Source organism: Bos grunniens, chromosome 11, assembly GCF_055505025.1.
Source record: "Bos grunniens cultivar Pamir isolate PY7600 chromosome 11, Bosgru_T2T1.0, whole genome shotgun sequence".
NCBI classification, from domain to species: domain Eukaryota; kingdom Metazoa; phylum Chordata; class Mammalia; order Artiodactyla; family Bovidae; genus Bos; species Bos grunniens.
In genome coordinates this window covers 5,657,979-5,674,826 of record NC_141175.1, presented here as the reverse complement: position 1 = coordinate 5,674,826, position 16,848 = coordinate 5,657,979, and the positions used below count along the sequence as shown (strand labels likewise).

The 16,848-nt window shown below is 44.8% G+C and overlaps 1 protein-coding gene across 14 annotated transcripts in view; it reads right to left on the bottom strand.

Annotated features, from left to right (window-relative positions):
* MED27 (mediator complex subunit 27) overlaps positions 1 to 16,848 on the bottom strand; it is a 217,747-nt gene that overhangs the window by 143,983 nt on the left and 56,916 nt on the right. For 11 of the 14 annotated variants that reach the window (XM_086324432.1, XM_086324433.1, XM_086324435.1 and 8 more), the window contains exon 3: positions 5,266 to 5,396. In XM_086324432.1, coding sequence (XP_086180558.1) covers positions 5,266 to 5,396 — 131 coding nt within the window. Of the gene's footprint in view, positions 1 to 2,849; positions 3,763 to 5,265; positions 5,397 to 16,848 lie in introns of those variants that run through there. The other 3 variants (XM_086324442.1, XM_086324438.1, XM_086324444.1) reach the window with 3 other exon arrangements.

The window sequence follows — 16,848 nt, the reverse complement described above, 5'->3', positions numbered from 1 at the left end:
TGGACCCATGAATGAGCAGAAGGGCTGCTCTGGGCTGCAAGCAGGGCTGGAGCATCCCCGGTGAAGAGCGAAGGCGGCCTCTGAAGCGCCCCTAGTCTCACAGGCAGGACCTCTTCACAAACCATAATGTGATACCCAGAAAGTACCTGGCGTCACAACCTCCAGCGGGGTGGTGGCGGGGAGGGCAGCTAACACTTTTAAAAATAACCTTTCTGTAAAACAAATAACTTTTTTTCCCTTCCAACCTAAGTGAAACCTGGAACTTCCCTTGTGGTCCAGTGGCTAAGATTCTAAGCTCCCGATGCCGCGGTCCGGGTTCAATCCCTGGTCGGGAAGCTAGATCCCACACGCCAGTGCAGCCAAATAAATGAAAATAAGTATTAAAAAAAAACCCGAATGAGATCTACATGTGCAAAATAAGAACACACAAGGGTCTTTCACCTCTGATGAAACCCAGGAGTCACAGTGATTGTGTGTGACTTGGCCACAATGATTAAAACCAACACCCCACGCTGCCACAAGAGTACACGGAGCAAGGTCTTGTAGAGCGGAAGCTGCCGTCCACGACGGCACAAGGAAATAAGGCGCCAGCTGACACAGGGATCCCCGGATGCAACTTACAGGTCAGTCAAGTGCGATAGCCGCTTCCTAGACTGAGACCAGTCCCACAAGGTCAAAGGCGAACCATGTTTACCCAGCAACGGGGGACACAGCCTCCTTATGAAAACGATAGTGTCTGTCCTTCTGCAAAAGACTTAAGAAGAACACTCGGGAATCTGGGAGTGAGGTCGCTTCACCAGGGCCCTCTGAATGCTAATATAGGATCAGAGATCTTTCATCATGAACAGCATCTTGTTTCCTTACAAGTGTCTTTGGAGGGGGAGAAAGATATGAATCGTTAATCCCACAAATCACTAATCCTCTGGGAACTTGGAGGGTGGGGGGTGGTGGTGAGGCATGGAATCCGAGTCTTCAAAGACTATTGCTTTTAAAGCCAACTGCACTTTAAAAACAAACACATCAATGATGGTACAAATCTCCTGCATTCTTGACACAACCGTGGTCTCAGCACGCTCAGGAAGAGGCTTTGGGGCAGCAGCTTCCACACCACCCAACTGCTGACACGAGCCAATGCAGAAGCCCCAGCGCCTCCGCACTAACAGGCACACAGAGTTCTAGGGGAAGGCGAGTGAGGAGACCAGCCCCCGGCCCTTAACCACCTCCTCCACTGTTTAGAAATAAGCCCTTTCCTCAGAGTTCTGTAGGCCTATGCAAGAAAGCTCCTAGCTCTCCACAAGGAAGCCTCCATCCCTCTCTGCCGGCAGCGGAGAGACTCGGTTAAGTCTGGTCTCCGCGTGGCCTCTCTTAGCATTGCCATGGCCTTCTCGGGCACGTGAGGATCCAGTCCTTAGGACTTGGCACACTTGACTATGATGCTGCAGTATGGTCATCCCTTGCTGCTCATTTGTTCCTCTGTTTCTACTCGGAGCATCCCAAAAGCCAAAATCCTATCTTGCTAAGTCACTTCAGTCGTGTCCGACTCTGTGCGACCCCATAGACAGCAGCCCACCAGGCTCCTGCGTCCCTGGGATCCTCCAGGCAAGAACACTGGAGTGGAGTGCCTTTGCTTCTCCAATGCATGAAAGTGAAAAGTGAAAGGGAAGTCGCTCAGTCGTGTCTGACTCCCAGTGACCCCATGGACTGCAGCCCACCAGGCTCCTCCATCCGAGGGATTTTCCAGGCAAGAGTACTGGAGTGGGGTGCCACTGCCTTCTCTGAAAATCCTATCCTATTCATCTCCAAATACCCAGCTTGGAGCACAGAACCAAGCACCTGTAGGCCCCAGGTAAGTATTTGCTGGATAAACAAGAGAATTGGGCTCACAGGCCCTACCACCCTACTCTCTGTGCAGTGTCTCCTTGTTAGCAATCGTGGTGGTTTTAAAATATGTCTGCAAATTTGGACACTCCTTCCTTCAGAAGCGAGCGCCTCACCCCCTCCCCACGAGCGTCAGTCAGACTTGGCAGCTCATTTCTAATCCACAGAACAGGTGGAACTGATGCTACATTTCTTGAGGTGAGGCCATAAAAAGGACAGGCTCTGCCCGGCTTGCCTTCTCTGAGTGTGCCTGCTCTGGGAGAGTCACCGCATGTCCAGAGGACACTCAGGCAGCCTGTGGAGAGGTGTGGGGAGGAACTGAGGTCTCCCACCAACAGCCATGAGTGACCACCTTGGAAGTGGCCTTTGGGCCCTGGCCCAACTTTCAGATGGCTATGGTCCTGGCTATCTGACAGCAATGTTATGAGAGGCTCTGAACCAAGTTACTCCCAGTCTCCAGACCCACAGGAAATATAGGGGATTATGTTTATTGTCGTTAAACCCACTAAGTCTGGGGGGAATTTGTTTTGTAGCAATGGATGAAAATGCAGCAACCTTGGAGCATTTAGATGCTGTCTTATAAGGGAGTTCAAGGGATTTTCTTAAAGATAAAGTTTATGGTCATACCATGTTTATAGTAAGAATTCTGTAATGAGGAAATGTCCTATGATAAAACCACAACACGGCGGATTAACAGGCAATTTTAAATACTCCATGGGTCAAATTATACTACCTTAAAACTAACAACTACAATAAATGTTGGGATGTGATACAGAACAGTATCAGAAGACAATTCTTCTTAAAGGCTGGTTTTTGTTTTTAAAAATTCTATATTACACATGCATAGGAAAAAACTCTAGAACAGCCCTCAAAACTTTAACAATACCTTTATCAGGGTGCAGCACTATTATTTTTTCTTTTTCAATAACCTTTGATTTTTTCCAAAATCTACAATATGTATATATTACTAGTTTCTTCTTCTTTTTTTTTTTTTAATGATGTATGATCCAATTAGGTCAGCAGCTATGCCATATACTGGTGTGTCTACTCCTGACAACTAACACAGTAAGTGGCACATAGTAGGTGCTCAGTAAAAGTGAGCAGAATGTCCTTTAGTTATAGATCCCGCCTACTGGACAGTTGCTCTAAAAGGGATGTCAAGATAATGTGAATCCACAAAGCTCAAGGATATGAAAAGGCTACAGTCAATTTTCACAGGAAAAGAGGCTATCAAGTATAGAAAATCATTTCAACACTGCGTTCTTAGGGCACGGGAACCACTTTTCTCTTTGAAACTAAGTATTTTGAGTGATTTATTATAAATTTATAATGACAGTTGTGAACACCCAGTTTTTTTTTTCTTGGCATGAGAACAGAGTCTGTTGATTGCCTTGCTGCTTAAAATAGTTTCTAAGTGTCCTCATAATAGCATGTCACCTGTAAACAGGTTTCAAGCCAATGCAAATTAACAAATGGTGAACAGATGGACTACGAACTGACTTTTGTCGGGAGAGAGTTAGTAACAAACACTTCTGGCTCCAGTCTTGTGGGACCATTAGAAAGTCTTTCACTTCTCGCCACACATCCTGCCTCAGTAGACAAGCCAGGCAGGGAGGATGACAAGTTATAAGGCCCATTAGACTTCTGAGAGCCAAAAGTTGAGATGTGCAGAATCGCCAAGTCAACATGTGCAAAACATCAGACAGAGGAAGCTTTTTGCCAAATGGTGAAAACTCCTTCTTTCCTGCATCACTCGAGGAAGCGGGCCCTGCTGGCTCTGGAAAGGATGGCGCCTGTGTGTGTGGCAGACAGAAAGGAACTTGCTGGAGGCCAGCTGGTTATGTTCATCCCACCCTGGAAGCAAATGCTACGGGTGAAGAAACCCTGAAAGTCACACAAATGGTGGGCTATGACATCCACTGGTGAGAGAAGAGACCCCCCCAGAATCATGCCGTGTAGTTTTCCCAGCTCCTCACTGGTCTTTCTCCTCCCTGTTCTCAAGTCTCCCCCAGCACCAGCGCCTTGGAGAGGCCTTCTCTGACCACCTGTTTTAAGCAGCCTCCCCTCCTTACCATCCTATGTGTTCCCTTCAGAAGTACTTACCATAACCAGAAATTACTGTACTGGTTTACTTATTGGTTTAGGGGTACTTGCTTTTTGCCTTTCCTCCCCAGTAAATCAAAAGCTTTGGGAAGATGGGACCATGTCTGTCTTGCTTGTGACTGTATCCCCAAAGCTGAGGACAGTGCATGGCAGACAGGAGGTATAATAAATATCTGCTAACCAAACATAACATAAATGAGATCCTGTGTGAAGGCAAACAACTGAATCTCCCCTGCAAACCCCCTTCAGACTGGAAACTTTAAAATGCAGTTTGTAACTGAGGATATTAAGGAAAGAGGGTACAACAGGAGAACAGGCTGAGCTGGGCAATGTGTTTAAAAATCAGGTCAAGCCTTTGGGAGGCGGCACCCCTTCCAGGGGAGTCTGTGTGTGGAATGGAAAAACTGCCAGCAAAGACTGGTGTGTTCAATTTCTGATTCTACATCACTGAGTGAGCCATGGCTCTCAACTACTGAGGTTTGGAGTAAAGGCCAATCCAATGGGTGGAACACCTACGGCATGTTCAAAGGAATACTATGCAGCAACAAAAAAGAACAAGCAATCTAACAGATATTATGTTGAGTGAAGACAGCTCCTATAGAAGATTACATAATGTGTGATCGCATCCATATGAAGTTCAAGAACAAGGCAAATTAACTGTTCAAAGAAGTCAGGACAGTGGTCAACTTAGGGAGGTGGCAGCCTGTGTACAGGGTGGGAATGTGAGAACCCTCAGGGAGTCCTGGAAGTGGTGGCCAGTGGCCTGATCTAGGGGAGCTACACAGAGGCAGACACGTGAAAAAACCATCCATCCGAATGTACACTTCACAGTGTCTGCTCTCCCTCCTACTGGGAAAAAGAAGAGCACATACATTTCTCTTTTAAAAAAGAGCAAGTGAGCCCAGCACTGATTCTAACCTCAGTGCTACCAGATTTTCTAGACGGCCTGCAGTTTATCAAAACGTGCTCCTCAGTGGCCTCACTTGTGAAATATGGAGAACTGCACTCACACGCTGCCAACTCTGGGAGTGTGAACGGAAACAAAGAATAAGCCATGAGGGATCTTCAAGTCCTAGAGACACACACAGGCCAGGTAAACTAGGAAGCGCATCATCACTGCTTCTTTGAAGACCTATGCAAAATAGGTGACCACGGTCTCCAATCTTAACAGAAACCTTTTTAAAAGAAAGAACGATCTTGCCAAAATGAGTTTCCAATAGCCAAAAACAAGCACAAATTAGAGTTCACCCAGGACAAAAGAACTTTTTCCAACCCATCACTCACTGAGGCGGTAAGACGAGAGTCGTGGGTTGAGCCTTTGGTCTACGTTTAGCAGACACTCCCATCTGGTTAGCAGAACGTTTCAACGACTGTTGATTCAAAAGGCCAGATGCCAGACCAGCGTGGTACTGCAACTGCAGAGGAGAACCAAACAAAAGGGGAAGAAAAATAACATTTGGTAAAAGCAGGACAAGGGCTATTAAACTATCAGTACTTGATACATCTTACCAGCTCAGAACATTTTTAATAATTTCAAATATACCTGCTAACATCTTGCTTCAAGAAATGTATTCATAGGAGATAATCAGACAAACAGGAAAACAAGCATGAATAAGGATGCTCATCATGGCATTACAAAATGATAAAGAGCTGGAATCAATCTACATGCCCAATAATAAGAGGGAAATTGGGTAAATACATAAAGAACTTTACGACATCATTTTGTTGAATTAAAAGAAAAGGCATCGTAAACAAAGAGGTACTTAAACGTTCTCCAGACGGTTAAAGCGTGCTCTCCAAAAGGTTAACAGTGTATTTCTGAGGAGAACTGTGATAATTTTTTACTTCTTTTTTCACTCCTGTTCACATCTGCTTTATGTAAATGGTTTTTAAAAAGAGGATCCAGTGGGTTTCCTTAAAAAAAAAGAATTAGTTATAGGAACTCTTGCTACTGTCATGTCTTGCTTGTAATAAAGAACATAACTCACAGACCACTGTGGTCAACAGCAGCGCAACAGGCTGACCATAAACAGATTCAAACACACAGCTGGGCTGCTGTTCCCAGTGGTTAAGATCCAAGTATCGATCACAAAAATAAGCACAGAAATGCATCTCATGACAATGTACACAAACGGATGCAGGCTCACTGAAGAGAACCGGCTGGAGAAGTTAATTCCACTCCACGCACATGCAGTTGGAACAATGCAAGTGAGGACGCAGCAGACTCTAAGCGGGCTCAGAGCCAGCATCATTTGCTTTGTTCTGGACAAACTGCTGAGCTTCGAGGTTACTCAGGACAGATCATTTTACTTCTCTAGACTTTCTCTATTGGAAAAGAGAAATAACACTGCCTAGTTCTAAACCAAACAGGACTAAAAAAAAAACCTTTATTGAGTTATAATTCATATAAAATGAAATGCATACATTTTAGGTGTCCAGTGTGATGATGTCTTGGTAACATACGCCTGTGACACTGTCACCCCCATCAAGGTGCAACCTCCATCACAGAAGAAAGTTCCCCTGTGCCCCACTCAGGCAATCTCCCCTTGCCCTCAACTCAGATCATCAGGATCTTCTGATTTACAATACAGCTCATCACTCTCGCTCGTTACCAAATGAAGCTTATCTCCAATTTGACATGTGACAGTGACACCCGTTTTCCTTTTAAAATCCCATACTTTTGTACTTTAGATGTGAAGAGTTGTCATCCATCTCTATAACAAAATTATCCTTGAAAGGTATCCCAATTTTGAACAGATGTAAATAAAACATTCGAACTTGAAAACACCAAGCTAAGAAACTTGGATTGAGACCATTTATAACATCCAACATGTTTCTTTTTCCCTCCTCAAATTAAGCAAGGTTTTTCAAACATTTATTTAGAATTAACTGAATATACAAACAGTAATTCATTCTGTAACTCTGAATTTCTTTTCAAAATGCTCTTCCATTGCATAGATTTCCTTTGCAGAGTCAGCTACATTAAAGCTCATGGTAATGAAATCGGTGACCACCATATAAAAGGGGTTGGGCCCTGGATGCAAAGGGTAATAACGTCCTGAAAAATAAATGGCCTCCCGTAAAGCCACTGGGCTGCACACAAACAGAGTGAAAGAAAACACAACCAACTGAAACGATCTGCTTCTTGAAGTGGCTATAAAAATGAAGATATCCAGCGACCCAGCAAAGACTGAAATGTCTGTGTTTGGAGCATCCATACTGCTTTTTAACAGGCTCTTGATTTACTTGGTCGATTTGCTGTGGGAGCCTCATGGCTGCACAATACGAGACAGAGACATATCACATTCATAATAAAACGGAGCTCTTCTTGAGGTGGAAAAAGGGGGGTACAATTTGGCTCTAACAACTCATCGCAGACCAATGAATTTTGCTCAAATTTATTTTTCTCCTACAGATTTCTTAAATGGGAAATCAATGGAAGCAAGGGACAGTACAAGTTTGAAAGACAATGTTTCAAAATGTCAGCTACTTGGGTTTCGATCCTCCCCACCAGAATTTGCAATGAGTGCAATATGCACGGGGCTTTATGGAATTAAAGGGAAAGACAGCTTGGCAGGGGCCCCTCCTGGCTCCAGGAACCGGCTCTCCTTCTGGCTCTCCTTCTCCTTTGTATCTTATTAGGGTCCATGCAAGCTCAGCCATTCCAGCCCTGCTGACTCTTTTGAGTGGAAGAGTCCTGCTAACTATGCAGAGTGGCAGGGTGATTTTTGTCCACCTGGCATCATTTTGATCATTTGCTCAAACAAACAAAAACCCCCAAACAGCAGAAATGCATGCTAGCTGCTGTCTTTCCCAGGCTTCCAATGAGACTTCTACCACCTTGGATGCTCTCAATGTACGCCACACCCAAGAGCACATGGAGATGGAAGGAGTTTTCTTCTCCCAGAAAAAAACCTGCCCTTGAAAGCTGACTCACAGTGATTAAGCGACATTTGTTAATCATATATACGGTTCCCAGTTTCCAGGAACACAGCTCCGACTGTCAAGATCTATAAGGGGTCCATTAAATATTTACCAAAGCATCTTTATAATGGGAGAAAAGGTCAAAGTTAATAAAACTGACAGGCAGCTCCTGTCCAACTGGATTTATACATTATTTAAGCACTAAATACTCTATTCCATGAAACACTGCGTAGATCTGCAAAGACTCTTGGAAAATGTTCACTCAGCCAATGGTTTCAAAACAGCAGAAGGGAGTTCAGAGCTAATCCACAAATTAACATTAAGAACATATCACTCCTCAAAATACTGCCATACGTGTTCAATTACAGGTTCGGTAATATTTTCTACAAAAATATATTTCAATAAACATACTTTGCTCCAAACGTCTGTGGCATGGAAACAACTCTATTTCAAAAGGCAGCTTATCAAGGTTGTAATGTGGTTTTTCTATCCAAGATCATTTCTCCACTAACCAGCAAGAGTAAAATGAAAGTGGGAGAGAAATCAAACAGTCCATTCTGTGAACGTCCACATCTTGCAGCTGGGGAAAGGGAGTGCTGCGTGGCCAGCTGGGGGGAGGGGGTCTTTACTGGCTGCTGCTTGGCAGTCTAGCTATTTCCGTGTTCTCTGAATTTTGAGAGCAAATTTCTCGGTTCCAAGAGAAACCTATCCATGTCAAACTTCCACTTTCTGTAACGAACGTCGTATTTTTCCGTCAGTTCTCAACCTAAAGCCTTTTCTAATCAATTATACCTACTAATTAGCTCTATGCCTGCGATATTTTCAACACCTCATAATGATCTGAGGGAAACACAACTCTGAATTAGGAAAACCTTGATTTACTGAATAAGTGCTGTTTTAGTAATATTAGACATGCACAAGCGTAGAACATGATCAGGTCCTGGTGAATTCCAATGTACAGACTAAGAGCCTCTAGAATGTGCTGCTGGACCTGCTACTAATAAAAGCTGTGCGATCTTACATGGCTCATTTGCATTACATTTTCTCCAAGGACCCACCAAACTCTCAAGTTTAATTCCAAGCTCTAGGCTTCTAAACACATCACAAGGGTATTTGGCTTCACCAAAAACTGGTGAAGTAACGTCCCTACAATTTCATACAACGGCAAACCCTTTTCCTCTGGATAGCCTAAGGTCTTTATTTTTAAAGTCCAAATTATTGAGGCTCAAATCCAGTTAGCTTTAATATGCTTCAAATTACAAAGACAAAACAGACTGAGAGGAAACAATATGAAAGGAACTTATTTTAAAAACAGAACTCAAATGCAAAGTTTCTGATTTAAATCTCAGTTTCAGAAAATCAAGTGAGCAATGGTCCCCTTAGTTAGTCCTCCAACTGGTTTTCCATGTTCCACACTGTTCTGAATGATCTACCTGCTCCAAGATAAATAAAGGACATGTTCTGCAATAGACAGAAGTTTGAGAAGAAAACAGAAGGAAATCCATCCCACTGATCACATTCAATATACTGATTAAGCCACTGGGATTCAATCAGGCCTAGAATTTAAAAGCTGATGTGTTTGCTAGAACCCCCCTGGAGTCCGGGGTATAGCATCTATTCATAAGCAACATGATCCTTCCCATGCCATATGGCCTGAATCCCACTTTAAGAAAACTAACATTCAAAGTCTCAAAATTTATAAGCCAGCTCAATCAAGGTTTGATTCTTCCTACCATGAAAATCATTATTTTCTTTTCCATCAAAGGCTTCTTTGGGGCGGGGGGGAGCAAGTTAAAAACAGCAACGACAGAGTTCTCCTTAACCTTAAGGCATTTCAACTCCATTAAAAAAAATCACTTTACACAAAATTACATATAGGTTCCTAAGAACGCTAGGAAGACACATTGGCACTTCCAGTAACTAAACCCTCTGGATGAAGAATGTGATAGAGCCAAGCTATGATAAATTCTGGCTGCCTGAGTGCAGCGGGGCCCACAGGAGGGGAAGAAGAGATCAAGGGCTGGAGAACCCCACCCCTCCTCCCTGCACAGAGCTCCTCTCTGTCTCTGGGACGCGGCATCCCGGTAGGGAGGCCTGGTGTTCTTTCTTGGGCCAGGAGTGAAGCTGGCCACGAGGGAGACATACCGTGAGGACACAGCCTTGTTACTACTGATAACTCTGTATTCTCTACGGTGTGCAGGGTAGTGCGTTAAGTACAGGAGATGCTAATGGATTTGTCAAATGTTAAGTGGGCTGACCGACTGGTGACGCTGCCCTGGCCTGGCTGTGGCTGGAGCCAACCTAGAGAACAGAACGACTCCATCAGACAGCCCTCTCGAGGCTGGTTTCTAACAAAAGCAGACTCTCGGCTTTGCAGATGTTCACTGTCGTGACAGAGCCACGAAAGAGTCCTGACTCCCTCTTTATTCTAAATGCTAAAAAAGCAGGTATGTCGAACCCCTCTGCAGGCTTGAGCTCAGGAAAAGACCTTCATAGGGACTGCCCTCCAATTGCTTCAAATCACAGAATTCTAACGTCACAGAGGAGGCTTGGAGAAGCCACCCTCCACCTCCACTCCACTCCACTTTATGGGAGAGGAGACTCTGATCGTAAAGTGGTCACCAGCCCAGGGTCTCACACATCGTAAAAGGGGAACAGGCCATTCAGGGTTCAACTCACATACTTTGTCCTGCTGTTTTACGTGTGCTGCATCTTTTTAACCGCGGGACCTGGCATTTATTATCACTGCTCAGGCTGTGAAATGCAGCCCTTCTTCTCAGGCCAGGAACCGGAGCTGAGGAAAGGAGCACAGAGCATCGCCAGCGTTTGCCAGCTCCTGTCCGCTCCCTCACTCTCACCTTTCAGCGTTGAGATGTCACACGCCTTTTTCTTCCTACTGACTCCAGTCATGTCTAAGGTGGGGAGTTTGGGGAAGTTTTAAATGCTCTCATTTTATGGTTTTAATACCATTTAGCAACAAAAACTTCAAAGACAAAATAATCAAGAAACCACAGACACCTCAAGATTGTCAAAAACCTAGTTTCTAGACTCAGCAGTAACACATCTGACCTTCCTAGCAGCCTTGACAGTGTCCTAATGGGGCAACTGTGCTTGTGGAGTGCTTCGTGGGTTTTTATAAATCATCTTATTGCCCAGGAGCAGCCACATGCATAATCTGTTTTTACTTAGGATTCTCTTTGATTATTTGTGTAATACATCACGACAGTAACAGGTAAGGACATTAGGCACGGAAGACCACTTCCCCTGCAGAGCACTGACCAGCGCTGCAGAGCTGGTGGGCCCAAGGGCACTGCAAACCCTTCCCAGAGGCAAGAGTGCACGCCAGGCTCCCGGCGCCAATCCAGGGACACACGGCACCTCGATCAACTCAAGCCACAACACCTGGGTTGAGCCACACGCCGTGAAGCTGCCACGTGCGTATGTGGCACTGCGGGGTGGGGGAGGCTCCTGTGAGACCCTCACTCTCATACTTAGGAGCCATATTTCTCCTAAACCATTAAGCTTTCAACTAAAACCAATATTTGTGCAAAACTAGGAACACTTCGTCACCACTTTGAGTTGCAAAGACCTTTGCCCCTCATTATTGAAATGTGTTTTGTTCCCAGCTAATGAGAAAGAACCATGTCTTACAATAAAGCCCTGTTTCTTCTTTTGAACATAACTCTAAGGAAAGAAATAAGCAAGGTTGCCTGGTATTATCCGTGCCAAGGAAAACAGCTACAGAAAAATATCATAAATCTAATTGTTTTGCTTGGTTTTTATCTAAATATTAGACAATGATATTGGCTTCTTTTCTCCTTTTATCTCCTAATGCTTCTTTCAAATAGCCAGTATGAAAAAAAGAAAGAAAGAAAGAAAAACACCCTCAGATTTGAGCTTTTATGGGTAAATGATCTCCTTACTTGGGCAAAACAGCATCAATAAACCATAAGAAGGAAGCCTCCCATTTCTTTGCCCATTTGTTCTCTACTGGGAAGCTGGGCTCAGGCCTTTCAATTACCATGAAAGCAGGACACCAAACCAAGGGGCCCGCTTCTGTTCAACTGGGGCTCATTTACATCCCGAAGGCCGTCTGGGTTTCTACTTCCTGCACGTGAATCCTCAAAGGTCCAGACTTTAAAACTGTCAAAAAAGTAAACCAAGAGGACAGACCGCAGCTTTTTTCTTTCTTAAATATCTGTAATGTTTAGGCTTGTTTAGAATTGTTCCTCTGGAATGTTTCAGAACTCACACCTTTATTAATAGGCCTTTCTCCACAACTGCTTCTGTTTACACTACAGCTGTATGCACGTTATCATACTGAGAGGATGCCAATCAGTCGGAAGAGTTATCACTCAGATATCCAAACAGATTCACTAAAAGGTAAACTGTGAATGCGGCTAAAAATGGAGGAAACACCCATCACAGGGGCTATTTGTAGAGGGAGAGAAAAAGCAGACAAAAGAAAGCCAAAAAGCAAAGATGAGCTACAAACACCAACAGACTAGGGTGCTGCCCATCTCCTGTGAACCACCTCACATTTCACAGCAGGCTCTCAGCCTCTGTACCTGAGGGTCCCGGAGTGCAGTGCACAAGCTCACAAGGATCTTGGCGGAAGGTCACAGGGCCACTTAGGAAGACGTAGGCAGGAAATACAAACAGGATCAAGGCAAGTCTGGCAGTGCACGGATGAGGGCACCCTAACAGCTTATTAACGGGCGCTGACATGAGAACACGCTCTCTGAAGAGGACAGCGTGGCAGCAGTCTCGCTCACCTGCATTCCAACTAGAGGAAGCAGCCTGTGTCAGGAGGGCCACCCGCAATTAGGCTTGGACCCCCCTAGAATCACTATCCATTCACATACCACACTGGATCCCACAAACACAGAGTGCGTCCTAGCCCTTTTTCTATTCCTGACCAAAAGAGAAGCGGCAGAGGAACAGCACACATCCCGGACTCAGCTTCGTGTTTCCACCAGAAATGCCCAACACTAGCTTGTTATTGCATGCCTCAGGCCTGGGCCAGAGGCTAAAACAGATGGCTGGAATTATGCCGAAGGTCCTCAAACACCGAAATTCTATGTTGCTGTATTTCTCTATGAAACTGCAGTCTGAACTTGCACTGGTAAAATTTAAATATGTTTATTAAACACAAACATTGTACCAGTCACCAAAAGTCTCCACTTCAGGCAGTTAAAGAGGGGAAAGGGCTCCCTGTGGTGTCTGAGGCCGGGTGTCAGGTAAAACCTTACTGTCATTGTCTAGTCGCTCAGCCGTGTCCGACTCTTTGCAACCCCTTGGACTGTAGCATGCCAGGCTTCCCTGTCCTTCACCATCTCCCAAAGTTTGCTCAAACTCATGTCCATTGAGCGATTGATGCCATCCAACCATCTTATCCTCTGTCACCCCCTTCTCCTACCGTCAATCTTTCCCAGCATCAGGGTCTTTTCCAGTGAGTCAGCTCTTTGCTCTAAACAAAGCCTAGTGTGCAATGCTGGAGGCCCAGCAAGCAGCACACGCCTGATGACAAACACTAGTTTGTTATTCTCCCCAAACATTCATAGGTGAGGTCTGTGGAACTGAATATTTCCATATAATAGGTATGTCCTCGGCTATTTCTTTTTCCCTCTTCCTCCCCTAAAAGAAAACGAGGGTTTTTTTCCAACTGAGAAATGAGTAACGTGAAAATCACCGGTCACTTCCACATCTTGATTCTAGCCACTGACTTCTAAGCATTAATCCTTTGCCGAGTTATCACTAAAAAGACTTCAGTTAAGAAACCAGTAAACATGATTTTTAAAAAATGATCAATCTGATCAGTTTAAAATTCCAATTAGATTATTATAAACTTCTTTTATAGGTAGAAAAAATGATTCCTATGTGCTCAAAGTCAGCTTAGATGTAGTTGGACAGTTTAACTCTTCCTTTATCTCATGTCATGAAAATGCTAATTTCTGCTTTAAGCATCATTTCAATGACCATCAAAAGCAGCCCCCATCAGCTTCTTCTGCTTCTATCAACCAGTCATCAGCTGGGAGGCAACTGGCTCCAAATCAGGGGTCTGACCAGCCTCACCCCACCCCTCCCTTACCCGGGAAATGAAGCCAGGAGGTAGGCAAGAAGGAAAGGAAGCACAGATGCGATTCAGAAGGAGGAAGAACAGAAAGCGGGCTCATGATCACTGACTTTAAAAGATTATAACCGTGATGTCAGACAAGCTGAGAATAACAGGAGTGGAAGGAAAGAAACAGTGAGCTGCTCAGGTCAAAGGCCTGTGAGAGGAGGAATCAGGAAACAGAAGAAAACATTCAGGAGGACACATTTTTTTATTGATCTTTTTTAACAACTGCCTTTTCCCTTCAGGAATAGGAGGAACAAGGTCAGGTGGCTTAAGGGGCAATAAGTCTAAGGAGGCAAGTGCTTTCCTTTGTACTCTGGCAGAAAGGTTGAAACTCCAGAGGCAGTGTGGCTACCATGTAGGGGGACGAGCTTTGTAGTCAGATGGCCCAGAGTCCAAACCTCAGCTTCAGCACAAATGATCCCGGGCATCCCTGGGTGTTTTCTCTCCCCTCTGAGCCTGTTTCTTCCTCAGTCCAATAATGAGGGGTAGGGGGATTCTTTTTCTCTCACAAGGACAAAGCTGTTCTCTTGTTGACTGAGCACACTCCCTAAAGCAGACTTTAACAGTGCTTTTTCCTTATAGCACAACAACCCCATGGAGAGAGGTATGGCAGCCTCCTTTTACAGATGAAGAAATGGAAGGTTCAGTGGTAGGAATGAAGTGATATGATGCATGCAAAAGACTTCATTCAGCACAGAGCCCAGCGCCCCGGGAACAGACAGAGTTGGTCTTGTGATTATCAGAAGTGACTATGCCCCCAAATTCACCTCTTCCAACAATACCAGGAATGAGAATGTTCACAACTAAGTAAAAGCATTGCCTTTTAATGAGGGCTTCCCTCATAGCTCAGCTGGTAAAGAACCCGCCTGCACTGCAGGAGACCCCGGTTCGATTTCTGAGTTGGGAAGATCCGCTGGCAAAGGGATAGGCTACCCACTGCAGTATTCTTGGGCTTCCCTTGTGGCTCAGCTGGTAAAGAATCTGCCTGCAATGCAGGAGACCTGGGTTCAGTCGCTGGGTTGGGAAGGTCCCCTGGAGAAGGGAAAGGCTACCCACTCCAGTATTCTAGCCTGGAGAATTCCATGGACTGTATAGTTCATGGGGTCGCAAAGAGTTGGACATGACTGAGCGACTTTCACTTCACTTCTTTTAATCAAACACCGTCACTCTAAACATGTCAGATAATAAACTGGCAAGTGTAATGGAAAAAGGGAAAAATGCCCCCCCTCCAGGCTGTTCTGAACCAGTAGGTACACTGAGGAGGCGCCCCAGCCTGGCTCTTCTCGTACAAACAAGGAAAGGAATCCATCACACTGTGATGCCTCGTGGTCGACTCTGTAAAACTCTCCACAGAACCCAGGGCAGCTGTATGGGGCCTGTGGAAACACGGGAAACACTCCACACAAAGGCAATGAGAGGATCCATGCAGAAGCTCCTTCCAGGATACTGTGGAGACTAGTCTTAAAGTTACGAACAATCAAAATGCCCAGAAACTTGGCTCAACCTTGATGCACTAAACAAGAAAGTTACAGAGCACTTCCCAGGCAGCTGACAAAGAACTCAGCACAGGAAGATCAAAGTCTCTCTCCAGACTCCCTGAGTACAGCTGTCCCTAGGTATCTGGGGGTGACTGGATCTAAGACCTGAGGTGGGTACCAAACTCCGCAGACGCTTAAGTCCCTTACGTAAATGGTGCAGCATTTGCATATAACCTACACACATCCTCCTGGATACTTTAAATCATCTCTAGGTTTCTTGTATAATAACACCTAATACAATGCACATGTTATGTAAATAGTTATAAGAACAAGGCAGATGCTATGTGAATAGTTGCAGTGACAGCAAATTCAAGTTTTACTTTTCGGAGCTTTCTGGAATTTTTTCCCCCAAATATTTTCTCTCTGCAGTTGGTTGAATCTGAGGAGGCAGAACCCATGGATACAGAGGGTGGACTGAACTGCACTTGTTTCCTTCTTTATTGGACTACTGAAGGTTTTCTGTTGGTTTAAGTTCTGACTGAGGAAATATGAGAAAAGGTAAAAGCCGGAGTCAATGCAGGATTTTCTTATGACAAATGTGGTGCAAAGATATCTTCTTTTGGAGGGAAAAAGAAAGGCAAAGTCACACATACAACAGGTATGTTTTTGGTTTAAAATGAACGCCAGGTCAGTTTATTTCTACTGATCAACAGGACTGAGGCACAGCTTCTTAATCCATTAGAGTGGAAGCACGGAGTCAACCACCTGAACATAAACCATCAACCCTCCGCTTAACCAACTGTGACCTTAGCTGAGTTATTCAACTTTCTGGAGTCTGTGTTCTCTTCTCTTCTGTCACAGATAATACTGCTGCTAGATACCACATGATTACCCTAGAAGCAACCCAGAGTTTAAAGAAGCGACATCACAGTCAGGTTCTTGGAATCAGTGAAGACTAAGCATGGGAAAGCACTGAGCAAAGTGGCTGGCACAAAATACAGACGCAAGGAATGTCTGCTATGATTGCAGCTCGCTGAGGTTGCCGAGCCACTAACAGTTAGACTGAGTGCGAGGGGTGACTGAGCCAGGCCCTGCCTCTGATGAAAAGCCTCAGAGATGAGCCAATGAAAAACAGGCTTGTTTCTGGGTGGATCTGGGCTGGGGAGTGTACAGGGATGGCAGGATCACAAAAGAGTTGAACCTCTGATACAAAACGGGTTACTCTGATGGGCTAGTTATTTATTTAATTCTATGATGCTTTGCAGCCCTACTGAAACTCTGAACTGTGCTATGAAGAACAAGTCAATCCAAAATGTGGATCAGCAGCAGGCAGCCAGGAATGTC